The 16,267-nt window shown below is 44.3% G+C and overlaps 1 protein-coding gene across 1 annotated transcript; it reads left to right on the top strand.

The window, feature by feature from the left end:
• Window positions 1-153: 153 nt before the first annotated feature.
• On the top strand, window positions 154-15,656 carry SAG (S-antigen visual arrestin). The gene is made up of 15 exons (XM_062582431.1): window positions 154-290; window positions 878-938; window positions 1,027-1,071; window positions 1,352-1,545; window positions 2,258-2,317; window positions 3,492-3,559; window positions 3,769-3,904; window positions 4,229-4,313; window positions 6,168-6,240; window positions 7,186-7,323; window positions 7,638-7,715; window positions 8,643-8,666; window positions 9,103-9,167; window positions 14,895-14,904; window positions 15,560-15,656. Exons 1-15 carry the CDS (start codon window positions 195-197, stop codon window positions 15,654-15,656), a joined length of 1,230 nt encoding a protein of 409 aa, XP_062438415.1. The 5' UTR covers window positions 154-194.
• Window positions 15,657-16,267: the final 611 nt, after the last annotated feature.

Raw genomic sequence — 16,267 nt, 5'->3', positions numbered from 1 at the left:
GAAATCTACCCTCTCTGAACTTGAGTTTCCATTGGAATGGTCTCTGGAGATCTATACCGTGGGGGTAGAAAGCTGTACCCGCCAGCCATAATTGCACTTCAGTCTCACCCTCCTATTTTTTCCTGACATCTCTCCCAGGAACCCTCGTGGCAGAAAAGCTTCATTTGCCCACAGTCACAGACTCATCTTTGGCCATGAGCTGCCCCGAGTCTCAAAAGGCAGCAAGTGGGAAGAATGCCAGTTCCCCAAAAAAACAAGTTATCTTCAAGAAGAGCACCCGTGACAAAGCTGTAAGTACTGTAATAACGGGTCTACGTCAGTTTTGCTTGCAGTCAGGCTGGAGATTACTCACTCCAGTAAGTGAGTGGTGAAGCTCACTTTTGTCCCCCTCGTTTTTTTTCTGAAGAAGGACCGTGATCTGCAGTCAGTACTAACACAGGGGAGACTATAAACAGAGTTTACAGAAGACAAACTTCTGTATCATAAAACAAAAGGTCTTGCATAGGAAGGCAACCCTTATTTTACTCCTCCTTGGTTGAAATCTTCTTAGTAAATGTTTAGATAAAGGTGATTCGCTGTCTTTTCAATCAGATGACACCAAAAATCTTTAACTTGGTAGTTTTTTGCCATATGCACAAGTGTCTGTGTTGTACTCCTGGAACTTGCTCCACATCAAATCTCTGATCTCCTGAAGCATTTGAACAGGCCTGATGACTTTAGTGGGGACTGTATGTTTGATAGAAAAAAAAAACATATATATTTGCGCATAACAGAATTTTTCTGTGCTCTACAAGATTGATAGTTCTCCTTTTTCTCCCACCTAAACACACAACCATCAACACTTTGTAGTTCAATCATAGTCATCTTCTCCCTACAGCTGACCATCTACCTGGGAAAACGTGACTTCGTTGACCACATAAAGAGTGTGGATTCTGTAGGTAAGTCTGCAAGGGTTTGTGCTGCCCTTTCTCGTCCCTTAACCATAATTATCCTCTACTAATGATTTTTATTTTTCCTTTCTTTCAGATGGTGTTGTACTGGTGGACCCTGCACTTATCAAGGGGAAAAAAGGTTTGAGATCTTATACAACACGCTTTTCAGAGATTGCTAGACCTCTTTTCAAGTGTGAGGCTGAAATAGAACCTTTTTGTGGTGTTTTAAAGATACAAATGTAACCTTTTTCCGCAATGGATGGTCTGCTTCCTTAACATAGTGTAGGTCTTCACAAGCAGTGGGGATTAGACAACCCCAAGGAGTTTCCCTGACCTTCTAGTGCGGGAGGATTTGAAGTCCCATGCTGGCTGCGTTCTCAGCCTGCTGTGTGCCTAACCTGACGTGTGCTTCTTCTCAGTGTACGTGACGCTGACTTGCGCTTTCCGCTATGGCCAGGAAGACATTGATGTGATTGGCCTCACCTTCCGCAGGGACCTTTTCTTCTCGAGGGTCCAGGTGTGCCCACCTGCTGACAAGCCAGAGACGCTCTCCCACCTGCAGGAATCTCTGTTAAAGAAGCTGGGCAAAAATGCTTACCCCTTTCTTTTTACAGTAAGTGTCTCATAAGAGCCTTGCAAGACCCTCTTCTGCTTATCTGCTGTTACCAGGCTGCTGCAATGCAGTGGTGGACTGAAGATAAGCATTAATAACGAATCTCTATTATGCAAAATTCCAATTTTTATTGGAAGGCAATATACCAATTATTTTTTTTTTCTTACCATCCAAATGGTAAAGAGCAAGAAGATGCTAACTGCATGAAAGAAGTCCTTGTAAGAGACTGAGAAATTTGCAATGGCTTTACTCTAGCCAGAGCCCCACAAACCCTTTTTTTTAACTTCCCCACTTCTGAGGGGCTTGGAATACTTTATACTTATGTCCTAATGCTCACAAAGAAAGTGCTAGTTTGTTTCTTTTTTAAAAAAATGAGGGATCAGATAAGCAAATAACAAAACCCAGCCTTGCTCATTACCAGGGAGATCCAGGTTTGAAATCCACATGCTCTGATACAGGAACAAATAGCTCTTTAAATGATTCCTGCCTTTACTTTTGTCTGAGACTTGCTTGTACAGGGCAGGTGTAAGACTCAGTATATCAAGGCCTCTGGCTCAGCCACAACCTCAGAATTACTGCATTACAGTGAGTGACCTGTTGTCTTTAAGGTTGCATTTTGTGCCTTTTGCAAACAACGCCTTAATTAGAATATGCAGAGTTAGAAATCCAGGTAATACCGTTTTGAGTTATTTTTCCCTTTTTGCTCCCACAGTTTCCAGACTACCTGCCTTGTTCAGTCTGCTTGCAGCCTGCACCTCGTGATGTTGATAAGGTGAGACTGACTTGTGCTAGTAATTGTTGAGGAAAGTTGAATGGAAGAAGAGTTATGAATTTATTTGGATGGCTTGGGAGTTAGAATAAGATGATACTGGGGTTTACTGTGCTTTCCATGGTGGCTTCTCAGGAAGCTAGCATTTAAGAGCTAAAGAGAGTGTCACAGAGTTGGAATTTAGGCCCTCAGAATAAGAAAAGGAAGCCAGTCAAAAAGCAGCAAGACTGTGCTAAATCTGCAATATTTATAGTTTTCTTAAGTGATCCACATGATCTTTGGGTTGGACACAGATAAAAATGCTTGTAGATGTCAGGCAAGCTCTTAGCTAGTCAGTCACATTAGAGAAAAGGAGAAAGAAATTTCATTGATCAATATAAATACCACGTGTTAAGACTTGTTTCTGAATTAAAACACATGCAGAAAAGGGCTGTCTTGGACATGTGTGTAAACAAAATAAAAACACTGGAGGAAAAGTAACCAGATGAGATGTTCTGCAAGGTTTCTGACATTGTTTAAAATATTCCTTTTATACTTCATTTTGGATACTTCTCTGAACAGCTGGACTAGACTAACAACTGGACAAACTGGATGTAGGCTCTGGAATCAAGTGCCACAGAGACAAACTGTATGTTTGCCAAGCAACAGTATTCTAGCAAAAGTTTTCCCTACTGCAATGAAGAGAGATCTGGCACTCAGCCAGATGCACCATAGCAATATAAACCCATTACAGTGAAGGTCAGCTTGGCCTGATTGCTCCCAGTCCATTGGGAAGTAAGAAGGTTGACTCTGAGTTGCATGCTGGCATTACAAAGCTGTTTGGAAACCCAAGGCAGCTTGGAGAGTCCTGCAGGCTGATCAGTCTTACAGCTTGAAAGGGTGCTTATGAACTTTAAATGTACAGCAGTACTGCTACAAAAAGCTTTTTAGGAGCAGGGATGTCATCTGTCAAATGCTAGGAATTAACCCTTACCAAGAGCATAGTGCAAGTGGATGCTGTCACCCCAGCTGGCAGGGACTTCTACTACAACCGTTGGAGGCCAGAGCAGTTTGTAACTGGCAGGAATCTGCTCATGCCAGCTGTCTAAGATGTCTAAGAAAGATGTCTAAACGTCTGCAGATGTGCTTGGTTTGTGAGTCTCTGGTTTCAGACCTGTCCCCTTTCTCCTACTGGCAGATCTGCGGGGTGGACTTTGAGGTGAAGGCTTTCTCAACAGAGAATGTGGAAGAGAGGATTCACAAGAGGTAATGAGACATCTGTGCACATGGCTGTTTCCATCCATGCCCTCTGTAAGGAGGGGGTGGGAGGTGCAGTAGTGCACCATGGTGGCTTGTTCAGCTTTGCGCTGCTTGTCAGCAAACCTCCTGGGTGTAAGGTGGACATTAACACAGAACTCTTGCCTCTACCAAGCAGAAATAAGTGCCATGTTGTCATGTCTCCTGCTGCTTCACAGGAGCTCGGTGCGCCTGTTGATCCGTAAGGTACAGTATGCTCCAGAAGAGCTGGGACCCCAGCCATGTGCAGAGACCACCTGGCAGTTCTTCATGTCCAACAAGCCATTACACTTGAAAGCATGCCTCAGTAAAGAGGTGAGGACCATGGCCAGGGGTGTGGCCATCATAGCATTTCAGTGGCGATATCCATTTTACTGCCCATAGCAGATACTTCCAGTGTTACTGCTGGCACTGGCTTGTCCCAGTACTCAAGCACTTTAAGGTAATTTCTGTCTGTAGCTACTGCTAGAGAGGCTGAGACCCCTCTACCAGGCTCATTTGGGGTCAGTGGAAGCTACTGGGAAGGGTTCTCTTGCCTTCTCTGGCCCTTTGGAGGAGATTTATGATGGGGGACTAGAGGGGTGCTAGGGCTTGGGCGAAGCCTCGTGCTGAGGTTTCTGTGAACCAAACCCCTCCTAGGTGTACTACCACGGCGAGCCCATTCCAGTCACTATCACTGTCACCAACAACACAGAGAAAACCGTGAAGAAGATCAAAGTGACGGGTATGTTTTTACTGTTGCTTGGGATTCTTTGAGGGCATTAGGACTGTGTGACGGGAGGGCTCAAAGAGGGCCAGAAAGTAGTGCTTGCAGCTGCTTAAGCAGGCAGCATGTGTGAGTCAGGAATTTGTCCCTCTGCCCGATGCTTTGCTGTTTCTCTCCTGCTGTTCCTGGGGTGAAACACTATAGGCTTTTTCCTGTCTCTCGGGGTACTCACATGGCTTAATTTTCAGGCACCAGTATCTCCCCTCTAGAAAACAGAAAGGGACTGGCACCTCCCGAGGGCTGTGGGGATCTGGGCGCCAGGGTGAGGGGCCCTACTGTGGGTGTGATGCCCCCCAGAGTACATGCAGCTGTGTCTGAGGTTTCAGAGACATCTGAAAGATGTCTGTCTGGGAGACAACCGATGAGAAAGAGAGGAGAAAGGACGGGAAGAGAGTTGCTGAGGGTTTCATACAAGTCCAGCATGGAAAAAGCCAATTCAGTGCCAGCCTCTGTAGTCTGATACACTCTTCAGAGAGCTCCAAATATTTTTCTTTGCCTCTGTGAAGCTTAGAAAGACCTTGCTGGTCCCCAGATTCTCTCCTCAGTGTTTCAGTCGGAAGTACCCAAGGTTTTTGGTGTTTGACTGGAGGATAGAGGCCACTTATTATGGCAGTTTGCAGGCAGCAGCTTGGTATCCAGTCTGCTTGGTGATGATGGACAGGCTGGAGAGCTGGGTGGAGAGGAACCTCAGGAGGTTCAAGGGCAAGTGCAGAGTTCTGCACCTAGGGAAAAATAACCCTAGGCACCAGTACAAGCTGGGGACCGACCTTCTAGAGAGCAGCTCTGCAGAGAAGGACCTGGGAGTGCTGGTGGATGACAGGTTGACCCTGAGGCAGCAATGTGCCCTTGTGGCCAGGAAGGCCAATGGTCTCCTGGGGCGCATAAGGAAGAGTGTTGCCAGCAGGTCGAGGGAGGTGATCCTGCCCCTCCAGTCAGCCCTGGTGAGGCCGCATCTCGAGTACTGTGCCCAGTTCTGGGCTCCCCCGTACAGGAGAGACATGGAGCTTCTGGAGAGAGTCCAGTGTAGGGCTACAAAGATGATCAGAGGGCTGGAGCATCTGCCCTATGAGGAACGGCTGCGAGAGCTGGGCCTGTTTAGAGGGGGGATCTTATCAATGTGTATAAGTACTTGAAGGGACGGTGTCAAGGGGACAGGGACAAACTCTTTTCAGTTGTCCGGCGTGACAGGACAAGAGGCAATGGGCAAAAACTGAACCACAGGCAGTTCCGCCTGACCGTGAGGGGGAATTTCTTCACTGTGAGAGTGACAGATCACAGGAACAGGTTGCCCAGAGAGGTTGTGGAGTCTCCTTCTCTGGAGATCTTCAAGGCCTGCCTGGATGCAACCCTGTCTAATATGCTGTAGGTGACCCTGCTTGAGCAGGGAGGTTGGACTAGATGATCTCCAGAGGTCCCTTCCAACCTTACTGATTCTATGATATCTCCTCAATGCAAATGAGTTGGCCATAGATAATGTGAGAGATGCCAGTGACCAGAGACAAACACAGACACGTTTAGAGAAGAAAGATGCAGATGTTTATAACGGAAAGAACAGGCTCCCAAGGGAAACCGTGGGTTGTTGACTTTCTGTTTTCTTCAAGTCAAGGCTGGATCTCTTTCTCGAGATATAGACTTTGCCCACATGTGTTATATTGGTCTGTAACCAAGTCACACTGCCCATCCTAGTGGTCCCTTCAAGCTTTAAGGCTTTCCTGTTCCCCTCATAGTGTCTTCTGCTCCTGGTGGGGTGGCTGTGTTGTGTTTCTGATGTGTGTGCACCGCTGATTGTCCCCTTTCTCCTTTCTCACTCAGTGGAGCAGGTTGCCAATGTCGTTTTGTACTCAAGTGACTACTATACAAAAGTAGTAGCTGCAGAGGAAGCACAGTGAGTACCTGAATGCTCTATTTATCCCTTCTTGCTACAGTCTACACCCTCTTAATTACCTTCCTCTTCAGAAGCAGGAGAGACTCCTAGCTGTCCTCTGGCAGTTAGTTGCCTGCTGTTACAGAGCTCTCTCCTCTCTCCCTGGTGCGTGTCCCCCCACAGCACCCATTCCCTCTGAATGCGGTTGGTCTCCTTTTTCACATAGCCAGCAAGTGTGCTGCTCCTCCACTCAGGGATCAGGTGCAGGCTGCAGAAGAGCTCTTCTGGCTGAAGAGTAATTGCCTACGAGAAAAACTTAGAAGGGGCTGTGGAGGGCTCCCTGTTGCTTGAAATCTTTAAATGGAGCTGCAACGTTTTTCTAGAAGATGTTGCTATTTAGCTGGAAGTGAGCCATGCTCTAGCTTGAGGTCAGCATATTTTACGCCATTTCAGTTTCATCTGGCCTTAAAAAAAAAAAAAAAAAAAAAGAACCCACACATGAAAACCTTGAGTCAATTGATGGTTTGGAGAACCACCTGCTCTTGTGCATTGCACTGTATTGGCAGTGCACTGAACCTTGCTTTCTGAGGAGAGTTGGACCCCCTCAGAAATACCTTTTTTTTTTCCTGCTTTTTGTTCTGCAGTGTAAGAGCAGGTTTTCCTTTGAGTCCTGATCTTTTAAACAAGGTTTTGTTTTGTCCTACTTGAGAGGTCTGTGGCATAGTTTGCCCTACTTCAGGTGTCTGCCTTAATGTGAAATGAATCGTGTTCTGCAAGTGCTTGTTCCTGTCTGCTGATTACAAAGGGAAATGCAGACATCTGCTTTGTAGACATCTAAATCTGGACAGGTAAATCCCACTTCTTGTGGATGGCTTTGTAACCTGTTTTGAAATTCTCTTAACTGGCTTTCTAACTTAAATCAGAGTGTGCTTCACTTTCCTTCTCTCACCTGCTTGCTATTTTCAGGGAGAAGGTGCAGCCGAACAGCAGCCTCACCAAGACACTGACACTTCTGCCCTTGCTAGCAAATAACCGGAAGATCCAGGAAATAGCCCTGGATGGAAAGCTAAAGGACGAAGACACTAACTTGGCTTCTAGTACCATGTGAGTGGAGTTTTAAATGGTCTGAGCTAGTGGAGGGTTATAAAGAAGTAGCGAGGATAGAGGAGACTAATTTATCAGGAGTTTTTACCTGTATCCAGACAAGCACATCTGAATGTGCGACTCATCCCTCTCATATTCATTCAGACTAAAGGATGATCACTGACCTGGAGAGGTATTAGCTGTCCCGAAGATTCTAACATGTTACTTCATCACTTTTGTGAGAATGCGATGCTCACCTAGCTGTTACTCCAGCTGTATGTTGTGACCTCTAGCTGTTGCACTGTCTAACCCCACTATATGTTTTCCTCTGGTAGCATTAAGGATGGAATAGACAAGACAGTGATGGGGATTCTGGTTTCCTACAAGGTCAGAGTGAAGCTCGTTGTCTCAGGGTAAGAGTAATAGACTTTTTGCTATATTTGCATAGAATTAAGAGAGTGGAGTGTGTGAACCGTGAACCCCGTTGGAGAATGGGCAGGACAACTCACGCTAAGAGGAAGGACACACATTCTAGAACATCAGGCTCCCTCCAGAGCCTGAACTGCATGCAATTCATGTCTTTCTTGGCCTATCCCAAAAACTTTTTCTGAGCCAGAGGCTTTGGATCACCTTCTTTAGATGAAATATGACTTACGACTGAAGTTGGAGCCTCTGGTTTGCATTGCAATTTTTTGCTTCAAAAATAACTTTTAGTTTATAAGAGTTTAAAAGACACTTTGTTTGAACCTTCATATTGAAGTTCTTGCTCTCTCCGAGAGCAGAGGTAGAGACGTTTGCCTGAGAGTGGTAAAGGCCGTTACTCGGGTTCTCTGCTGAGCCAGCTATCTGGGAGAGGCTGATACTATCCACATGAGTTAATTCCCAGGGTACAGTGCAGAAGAGGTAGCTCTCAGTTGATCACAGCTGTTGTTTGCATTTGTTTTTCATCTATCTCTCCTCCTTTGTAACGTAAAAATGGGTCAGTGGTTTGCCTAAAGCATGTGATAAAATGACTGCTGCCTTCTGTGGTCCCTTGGCTCACTTTGTCCTTGTCCCTTGGCTCTGAGGCCCTTGGAAAAGGAGCCAGGCTGATATTTGTTCAGGGGTTCAAAAACTTGGACTCTGTCTATGGGAAGGACATGAAAAATAAAAATCACCTTTTGTAAAAACATGGTTATTTGAATGTTTGCTTTGTGGCAAGTGGAGAAAAGGATATGAGGAAAGGACCAGGGAAAAGTCATGTCAGTAGTCCATCAATAAAACAATATTTGGTGTAGCACTGCAATGAGGAGGTGCTGAATATGGTTGTGTTTTTTTTTCCTCCCTGTTTCCTTCTATAGCATGCTGGGAGACTTCACGTCCAGGTAAAACAGTTAAATCTTCTTCCTTTTAAGATCATGCAGTCATAGTTGTTAATTTGTCCTTTTACCCTCTTTCCTATTCACCTCCTCATCTCCCTAAAAATAAGAAACTACCCCTTAAGCTGACAGAAATACGAATCTGCACATTCAGTTGTTAAAATGAGTTGGTTACAAAGATGTCTCTGATCTATCTACGTGCAAGTAAAATGATACTTCAGTTTGTAATCAGTCCAGCTTACTAAAATGGATGTGCCCAGGGATTTTTGTGGAGATACGAGTTTAACTCTTTCTGAGGGAGAAGTTATGGTTAGAAAAAAAAACGAAATAATGGGTTATGTTGAACTTCAGGGCTTGGGTTGGCATGGGCTAGGAAGGCAAGGGGACTAAACGAGGCATGAATGGGTCTGTAGATCTCATGAATTTTCTCTTCTCCCCAAAGTGAAGTGGGCACAGAGCTGCCATTTCGTCTCATGCACCCCAGACCTGAGGATAAGAACACAGCAGGTCAGTTTTGCCTCATTTTTCCTATTTTGCTTATCAGTCTTAGGTGAAATCTTGCCCCATTGCAAGTCCTGCAGTGATTGATTCTACAGGAAGCCTTTAGAGTTCAGAAGAGGCCAGCAAGGGGACTGCTATGTTTATTAGCCCCAAGGTACACATAACAAGAAGGGATGCTAAGATGAGAGAAGGTGAAACAGGATCATGCTCCTTTTTTCTCTTTCATCTGTGGAATCACAACTGCAATCACAGGGCCTTGGGGAAGCACTGCACAGTTAAATCTCACAACTACCATGCAAAATGTCCTGAATGCAGCTGTTAACAATTTCCAGACAGATTCCAAGGCAGTGAACAAGTTTTTTACAGAAAACACCTAAAACACATGAGTATTTTTTTTTAAAAAAACAGAATACTTCTAAGCAGAGTTAAGAGGTGAAAAAAGAGGTTGGTAGTTTTGGGCAAAAAAAGTTGGACAAATAAAATTGCCACTATGCTGATGTTGCCTTGGCCACAGTGTGTATGGTGTGGTCCTAGCAGTAAGTATCTGTGTGTAGGTACCTGAGAGCAATACCTATTCAGAGCCAAGCCAGTAAATGGAAGTATGGGATCTTAAAACTGGCAAGAATCCAGCCTGAGCCCAAACTTACCTGAAGCTGCTGAATCTAAGAACGTGACCACTGGAAAAAGATGAAGGAGACTATAAAATAAGCTATCCAGAGACGGGAGCTATGTTCTGTGCTGGAAGCCAGGCATTAAAAAGGGGTGGCCCTTAGTCTTGGTCGTGTCAAGCTGTTGAAGGAAACAAATGTGAATAATGAAGAGAGTGAGTGATGGTCCTTTCCACACTCATATTACTCTGGTTGGGAATCAGTGTTTGCTAATTATGGGTGTGCCAGAGTGGGGAAAGGTAGGTTTCTTCACTCCCCTTTGAGAACTGCTCCACAGCAAATTCCTATTTCCATAGGGAAATAGTGAGCTGCACCAGCAGGGCCTCTCAGCAGACCCCCAGCACATGTTCGTGGGAGAAGTTTACTGTACATGTTACACCCCCATCAGAGCAGCACCATGAGTCCATGGACAAATCTACCCTCCCCTTTTGCCGCCTCTCTGCTGTGACCGCGGAGGAGACGGCTGTGTCACTGGGGAGCAGCTCAGCTGCCCCAAAGCCACACAGCCCGGAGCGGCCTCTATCCTCAGGGTCGGTCCATAGCCCTGGGAAGGCTGAACCACCTGGGAGAAACTGATGCAAAACAAACATTTTTGTTAGCATAACTGTGTCCACGCTACGTGTTTCCCTTTCACACTGCACCAGCAGAACAGGGACACTGCTGTGCACTTGCTCATGATCTCCAGTGTTGAGTCAGGGTAGGAGAGCAGCTTGGCAGGGGTTTTTCCCCTGTTCTGGCAGCTTGCACATGCTAAAGTGTTTCCCTCAAACTTCACTGCAGCAGTTCCCCAAGCCCAGGAGGCCGGAAGGGCCGGTGTCCCCAGAAGGTAGCTGTTGAGGGCCATCTAGTGTCAGTGGGGAGCCTCACACCACAGAGGTGGCAGGGCAGCTCCAGGACCCAAAACCTGGAGCTTTTGTGGATTCTGAGGAAAGCTGGAAAACTTCAAACAGGAACCATCCGAAGACTCAGGCATCTGTAAGGAATTTTGTGCATACTTTTAGTGTGGTGTGAATTTTTTTGACATGACACCACATTTCAGTGTTAACAGTACCTCGTCCCCCCCTTCTTTTTTGCTACCCTTGCCTCAGGCATATAATTCTGGCAGAAGCCATTGGAATATGAGGAAAAATGGAAGTTAGGCAGCTCTTTCCTCTAAGATAATTTCAAAGGATGGCTGATAAAACTCTCTTTTATATAGTGCACTCTGAAGGATGTGGGCAGAAGACTTCACAAGGGAAATAAAGAACTGCAATATTTCACAGATCACTTCCCCCAACACATCCTCTTACTAAAGACGCAGCCCACATATTGTTTGCAACATCAAAGTCCTCTAAGAGCTTGCTGTCAGAAGAGAGCTGTGGTTCACGCCTTTTGTACAACAGAAATGGCAGGTTTCATCTAACTTGACAGAAACTGGAGGGTTTCAGGAGCTGTCCCATGGGAAAGCCCTACAAAGAGTTAACTGGAGAAACCAATGCTTTCTCTTTAAAAAAGGAAAGTAGAACACAAAGGCAAATTCCCCTGAAGCCTGTAGAGCTGATCTGAAAACTCTGCTGAAGCGCAGTGTCTGAGCTCATTGCAGCGAATAAAACAGCCTCCCACATGAAGCTGGTGAACTAAAAATTTTCTGGCTTTATCGGCTGGTAGTTTTCCGTGCCCTGTGTCTAATCACTCTTCTCAGTTGTGCCTTCATGCTTTGGAGATGCACTTTTTATTCTATCAGCTTAGTACATAAACTCAGAGAGATGCGCTTCATTAGTGAAATAACATCTAATTTGGAATCAAGTGAATTAAGACTTAATTGCAGAGATGGAGCTTCAACAAGCAGTGTTCAGACTCTTAAAGGCCCCACAAGTTAAAATACTTATGTTTTGATTTATTCAGCAGCCTCGGCAGTGGATGTAGGCAAGGGTGCATGGCCAGGGGATTTTGAGATCACTCCTTATCTTCTTTTTCCATTCCCTTTTGCTTTTACTGATGAGTCAGTAGTAACAAATTTGACTGTTGCACTTTTCTGCTTATTCTACTGCCACTTCTTAAGATACAGCCAGGAGAAAGAAAAATGTCAAAGCAGCCAGCTTATAGAGCCAAAGCTAAAATGAGATTAAAAATAATGCCTGCCCCTAAGACAAGATACCACATGTTATGGTTTATCCCCTGCACTGGGGTAATTCCCCTTCTCCTTCTCTAACCAAGGTGGTTTATGGCAAAAGTAAATAAAACATGTTTAGCATTACTGTATTTAATTGTGCAGAGCTGATTGGAGTGTAGAGAACCTCAGACAGAATAGAAGAAAATATAAGCATTCCAAGAAAATGGTTTAATTTTTTCAGGGCCATATTGGGGCAAGTGTGATCTGCTGCACTGTGCTTTATTTCACAGTGGATTGATTTGCCCTTTTTATTTGCCTGCGAGTGGGATCGGAAGCGTACGTCACTTGGAGTAAAAAGCGGGTTTGTCAGAGCGCATGGCTATCGCACATTGCTTGCTCTTCTTTTTCTGTTGCTGGAGGAGGCAGAAAAGAAACTGCTTGCTGCCTTTCCTTTTGCAGGTTTATTTATAGCTTCCTTGTCTTGGACTTCTTATAGACCGACATTTGCATGTTTCATGTGTGCTGGTTTTGCAACTGCTTTTGGACCCACGTGGTTCGCAGGTGGTTATTTTTAGGAGAAACAACAGCTCCCGTCACAGTTACAGTCTGGCTTTTCTGCCTATTGGCAAAAATGAGCATCTTTTAAGATAGATTGAAATTGGGCCGTATCTCCATGCTTCCAAGCCCTTTCCCCTAGGTCAGCAGTTAGCCCAGAAGCTCCTACTACGTTTTGCTCCAGGCTGTGCTCTCAGCACGAGTTCTCTAGTTGAGGGGTTTTCCTGCCCTTCTCCTGATGTCCTACAGTGTCAGGGCCCTATGTCTTGGACCCTAGCTTTTGTTTTTACTGATAGTCAACAAATGGTCATTTATCTGCTCCCCTGTTAAACTTGCAGGAAAGGGCTGGTTTCAAGACACCCATCAATGCCGTGTCCCTTTAACCCTAACACTATACCTGCCTTGTATTGAACTGTAGCTAGTTGAAATTGGTGAATTTTTAAAGGACTTGAATGTCTTGAAAAATAACACAGCCTACTCCTTTTTTTTTTTTTTCTATGAAGTTAAAAGAGGTTAAAAGCAAGCCTTTAATGAAAATTACCATATGTCACAACTTTAATTATATGGAATCATTTCTGTGGCTGCATAATAAAAGCTTACAGAAAACCTTCTGCAAAGAGGATGATGACATTCTGGAGCCTCATCTATGCCCGCCCCCCATCCTAACCCTCACAGCAATTGCTGAGATGCCAGTTTAAAAAAGCAAAACCAAAAGCCTACCCCTTTTCAGGTTCCTGAGAAACTTTCAGTGTTACAATGTTAAGTAAGCCACAGGACAGCAAGATAACAATGTGGAGCGGGCTCAGCTCCTGCTAGGGTTTATCAAACTTCCATTTAACAAGCCTACAGGAGGTAGTGTAGCAGCCTCAAGTCCTTTGAATGTAATCTTACCTCAGAGGTAAGGCTTTAGTGTATCTGCCTAGACATTGATTCACTAAGTATCTATCTGACAAAAAGGCATATGCCTAACTGAAACAATACCTCTTTCTTCCTGAACTGATTCTGTAAAATCAACTTCAGACTGCATTGGTGGATATCACTCAGCTTCGCCCACATCACTGATGTCACTGTTCCCATAGTAATGAATGTACTTCAAAGAGGGAGAAGAGAGCAGACTATTTAAAGAACAAAAATTGGAGGAAAAATAAGATGAGAATAAGATGAGAACAATGCTTCATATGTTGGAAATTTTAAAAGCTGCATTCTAAATATTTCATTTCAAATTTATTTCAATCAAGCATGGACACCCTCAGACTCACTTTCCAGATGTCACTTCAGCATCCATGAGCAGAGGAAATTATCCTTTCTGAGTCTGGGTAGACACCATCACGAATGTCTTCACAAGGTCCATCTTGTTGAAATTGGTGAATTTTTAAAGGACTTGAATGTCTTGAAAAATAACACAGCCTACTCTTTTTTTTTTTTTTCTTCATCAAAAGGATGTTCTGGCTACAGCATGCCCCATTTGACACACTTTTAAGGCTTATTTTTCCAGCAGTGCTAGTCACCGCTTGTTCCCCTTGATGTCAGTGAGCTGCGGGTGGGAATTCTCCAGCGAGCGAGTTTCCAGTCACTGAAGCATCCCAAATCCCTACCGACTTCTGTGGAATCATGGCCTAGTGGCAGTTTGTTTCCCTGATTTAAATTCATGAGAAATAAGACAGGAAGTGCTATTTGATAAGCTAAAGTAACTGTAAAAGCCAAACAATCCCTGCCCCCATTTCACAACTGCAGTACCATCTGTTCTGCTTATTTTGGGCTGTACTGAGACACCTTCCAAGGAATCCTGCTAGCAAGCTGAGCACTGCTTCATTACAGTGTGCTTAGCAAAGATCCTGTTAGGGAAACACATGTGCCAAAGGTCTCAGGCTAACGCCTAGGCAAGGGTGAAATCCGGAGTGTTGCTTCTCGTATGTGTAACCTGCCAGAGGAGAGCCTTTCTAGCTCTTTCTGTATTCTGGCCTCTTTTTGATTTCAGTACCTTCGTGTTTATTGAACATGAGTGTCGTCTTTTGATCAACCAGCTACTTAAAGCACGGTGACAGACCAATGAAAAGCACCATCATGTCATACACGTGCTGTCATCTCTGAGTAGAAGTGCATGCACAGATGTCTCTCACAGCTGTGGCTGCTGCAGCCTGAATGGGAAAATCTGTCTTTGTTTCTCAGCCCTTCTGATGTCTTGGGTGACTTTGCTAGAGTGCTTTTTCCAATAAGGAGATTGAGTTTTGCTTTATCAGGTGCATGTACGCACGTGTTAGGATTTTTTTGAATTCTTATGTTGCTCTAAATCCTGCCACTTGTCACTGAAACTGTTTTATCTCCTCACTTTATAAATATTCTGCTGTTCTTAGCATCACAGTTCTAACTATTTATTGTGTCTTTTTTTCCTCTTTTACTGCCCCTTGGTAATTACAGGGAAGGATTGGTAAGTTTCTTTTAATAGTATCTTACGTTTCGGCTGCAGTCGAGAGTTGATTATTTGGAAATTCCCAAGATTGGTCCAGAAATCCCCAGGGCTCACAGAGTATGAACATAAATCCAAAGTGAGTAAGTTACTGTGGCCTGACAAATTACTGCTATCAGTTGAACGGCAGTGACCGACCATGTGAAACTAGTTTAAGTGACCATGTTTTGTTTCACAGTTGCAGAGAATCAGCTGATGCTCTATAGCTCTGCAAGTTTCAGGAACTCAATTTGTTCAACTGTGTGCTTATATTTTAGTACAGAAGGAATAAGGATGAAAGGTTTCCCATTTTAATTCTAGATGAAGACTCTTTCAAGCTATTTCTGGCTATTCAGCTAGCTGACATATTTAGCTGGGATAGGCATGATTCAGTACAGACAAAAACCTCCTCAGTTTGTGTCCTGACTTGTTCAATCAAATGCTGTTCATGCTAGCTAGGGTAACACCGATCAAGATAGTGTGTGGGACTTGGATCCAAACCCCTCTGAAGACAAAGAAAACATTATCAGAGTATGCACCTGGCTTTTCTTCTTCCTTCTACATGCTGCCTTTGGTCGGATAGTATTAAAAAAAATGCTGAAATCATTTTGAAAGGCCTGTGTTTCTTCCATTTCAGTGATGCAGAGCTGGTATTTGAGGAGTTTGCTCGTCAACAGCTAAAAGATTTGCTTGATGATGAAGAAAACAAGAATGTTTCTTCAGCTGATGAGTGACTAGAAGAACAAGCTGCCAGAAAAGCTACGTAGTCTGGCATCAATTAGAAATTTAGGTCCTAGGTTTCTAGTAAATTACAAATTGTCAGTGTATGCATTGTCTGTCAGGGATCAACCCTGTGATCCATGGGCATAAAAGCACAAATCTCTGTTGCTTATTAAAAGTTCCATAAGAACATAGCAAACCCCAAATCTGATGCTTACTCTAGCTACCAGAGGAGGACAGGAAGGCTGCCGTGAATGACTTCTGCTTTCAGGGCTATCTAATAAAACAGTTGGGTGCTTTCACCGCAGGTGAGAGCTTAAATGAAAGTGTGTTTGTGCAGCCTGCCTAGACTTACCTGGGGTCACGGAGCCCCTGCCTTTGAAATGCTAGTGAACTAATTCCTAGCTTGAAAGGCTGGCTTGCTGCCTGTAATGATCTGTTGAAGTTCCTCAGTGGACTGCACAAAACTTATTTTATTTCCTTTTAGTTGCTTTTGCATTTATGCTATATCAAACTCACCTAGCGAATATTTTCAGTGCTGGCACTGCCCCCCTCTGTGGCTTACATCCATTTTTTTATACCATTAAATGTTTCACAAGTCTTCTTCCACTGTGGTTTTCATGCT

The sequence above is a fragment of the Rhea pennata genome, chromosome 9, assembly GCF_028389875.1.
Source record: "Rhea pennata isolate bPtePen1 chromosome 9, bPtePen1.pri, whole genome shotgun sequence".
NCBI classification, from domain to species: domain Eukaryota; kingdom Metazoa; phylum Chordata; class Aves; order Rheiformes; family Rheidae; genus Rhea; species Rhea pennata.
Note: the sequence above shows the minus strand (reverse complement) of the source record. Positions and strands in the feature narration are given on the sequence as shown.